The sequence below is a fragment of the Entamoeba invadens genome (genome assembly GCF_000330505.1).
Source record: "Entamoeba invadens IP1 unplaced genomic scaffold scaff_1105074725615, whole genome shotgun sequence".
Classification (NCBI taxonomy): domain Eukaryota; phylum Evosea; order Mastigamoebida; family Endamoebidae; genus Entamoeba; species Entamoeba invadens.
The window spans coordinates 104,605-106,094 of NW_004440300.1; the positions used below are offsets into that span (position 1 = coordinate 104,605).

The 1,490-nt window shown below is 19.8% G+C and overlaps 1 protein-coding gene across 1 annotated transcript; it reads right to left on the reverse strand.

Annotated features, from left to right (window-relative positions):
• Positions 1 to 127: 127 nt before the first annotated feature.
• On the reverse strand, positions 128 to 292 carry EIN_286460 (Hypothetical protein; the record flags this gene model as incomplete). The annotated part of the gene is made up of 2 exons (XM_004256053.1): positions 128 to 162; positions 242 to 292. Coding segments are annotated over 2 exons (86 nt in total), but the record flags the coding sequence as incomplete, so codon positions are not given.
• Between the last annotated feature and the right edge of the window lie 1,198 nt (positions 293 to 1,490).

A 1,490-nucleotide genomic window follows, 5' to 3' on the forward strand; every position in this document is an offset into this window, starting at 1 on the left:
GTTTTTGTTAATGAATTAAAATAACAAAATAATAAAGCGAACTTCATTAATATACCTTGTTGCATTTTATGTTTAGATTATATGTTTTTTTCAACAAATAGTGTCATGTTTTAAAAATAATCCATACAAATCCAAATAATGTTTTTTTAAAAACAATGCTATCTTTCAAAATATAAATAACACAAAATTTTTAATTTATTATAGTTTTATTTGATTTAAAATTTAAATATTTAAATATAACATTCATTTGGCCTAAACAGCCTTTTGCTGATTGTTTTTCAAAAATAACCATTATTGATAATATTTTAAACTGTTTTGGATAATATTGTATATGACCAACTGTGACTGTAGAAGGTAAAATCTCAAAATTATATGTAAAATAATATATTAATTTGAAGTTAAAAATGGTTTAATATATTATTAATAATAATTTAATATATAAAAAAAACTGTAATATAATTTATTAGAGTCAGTCTTTTAATTTTGTCCTTTCTCCAAACAGTAAAAAAACTGAAATATTGTTTTTCTCACGTTTCAAAAAATTTAAACATTCCAATTATTTATATTTGAAAACGAAAGACAACAGCTGAAAAAGGACAACGTTAAAAGACAGACTTTATTGAATGTATTTCAATTGTAATGTTTCAATATTATTTTGTAATTGTATTTAATCATGATTAGACATTTCAGTCTTTTTGAAAAAGGTATTTTCCCAAAAATGTTTTTTTTAAACAAAACACCGACAATTGACTTAAACTTTTGTAGGGATCTAAATATATGATCAAATTGAATTTTATTAAATTAAGTTTATAATTGTCATTCAAACGTTTTTTCAATATATTCGTGGTTTATCAAATTGGTTATAATGTTTAACAAATCATTATATTTTTAAAACATGAAAATTTCTATTTTTATCCAAAATTATCGATTAATTATAATATTGATTTACAAACATCTTTATTTTAATAAAATTAAAATATTTATTATTTTTGTCAATTACCAATTCACAAATTAAACAAAACAAATGATAAGTCAATTATATAATTAATGATTTCGAAATCATTGCAAAATAGGCCTATTTTGATATATTATAATTATTCAATAATTATTTTTTGTTATAAGTTTGTATGTTTTGTGTTTTTAATTTTTAAAACACAAAAACATTTATAATTGAATTTATTTGGAAACATATTTTTAAATGAAAACATTTTTGGAAATGATTTAAATTAAATATACATAGACTCAATGTCTGAAATAATAGTTATTAACAGTGTATTTATTTTTTTAAAATGTGTTTAATAATTAATTGTAAATAAAGACTATTCAAACTATCGAGAAAATGTCAATTAAAACATTAAAAAAACTAATGATGAAATAACAATGCTTCCAACACCATTTGTACACTTCTCGCTATTTTCGTCTTTACATGGATTTTCATAGTGTTCTTTGCATTAATCTAAAATAACATTTCCATCGTAATACCCATTAGT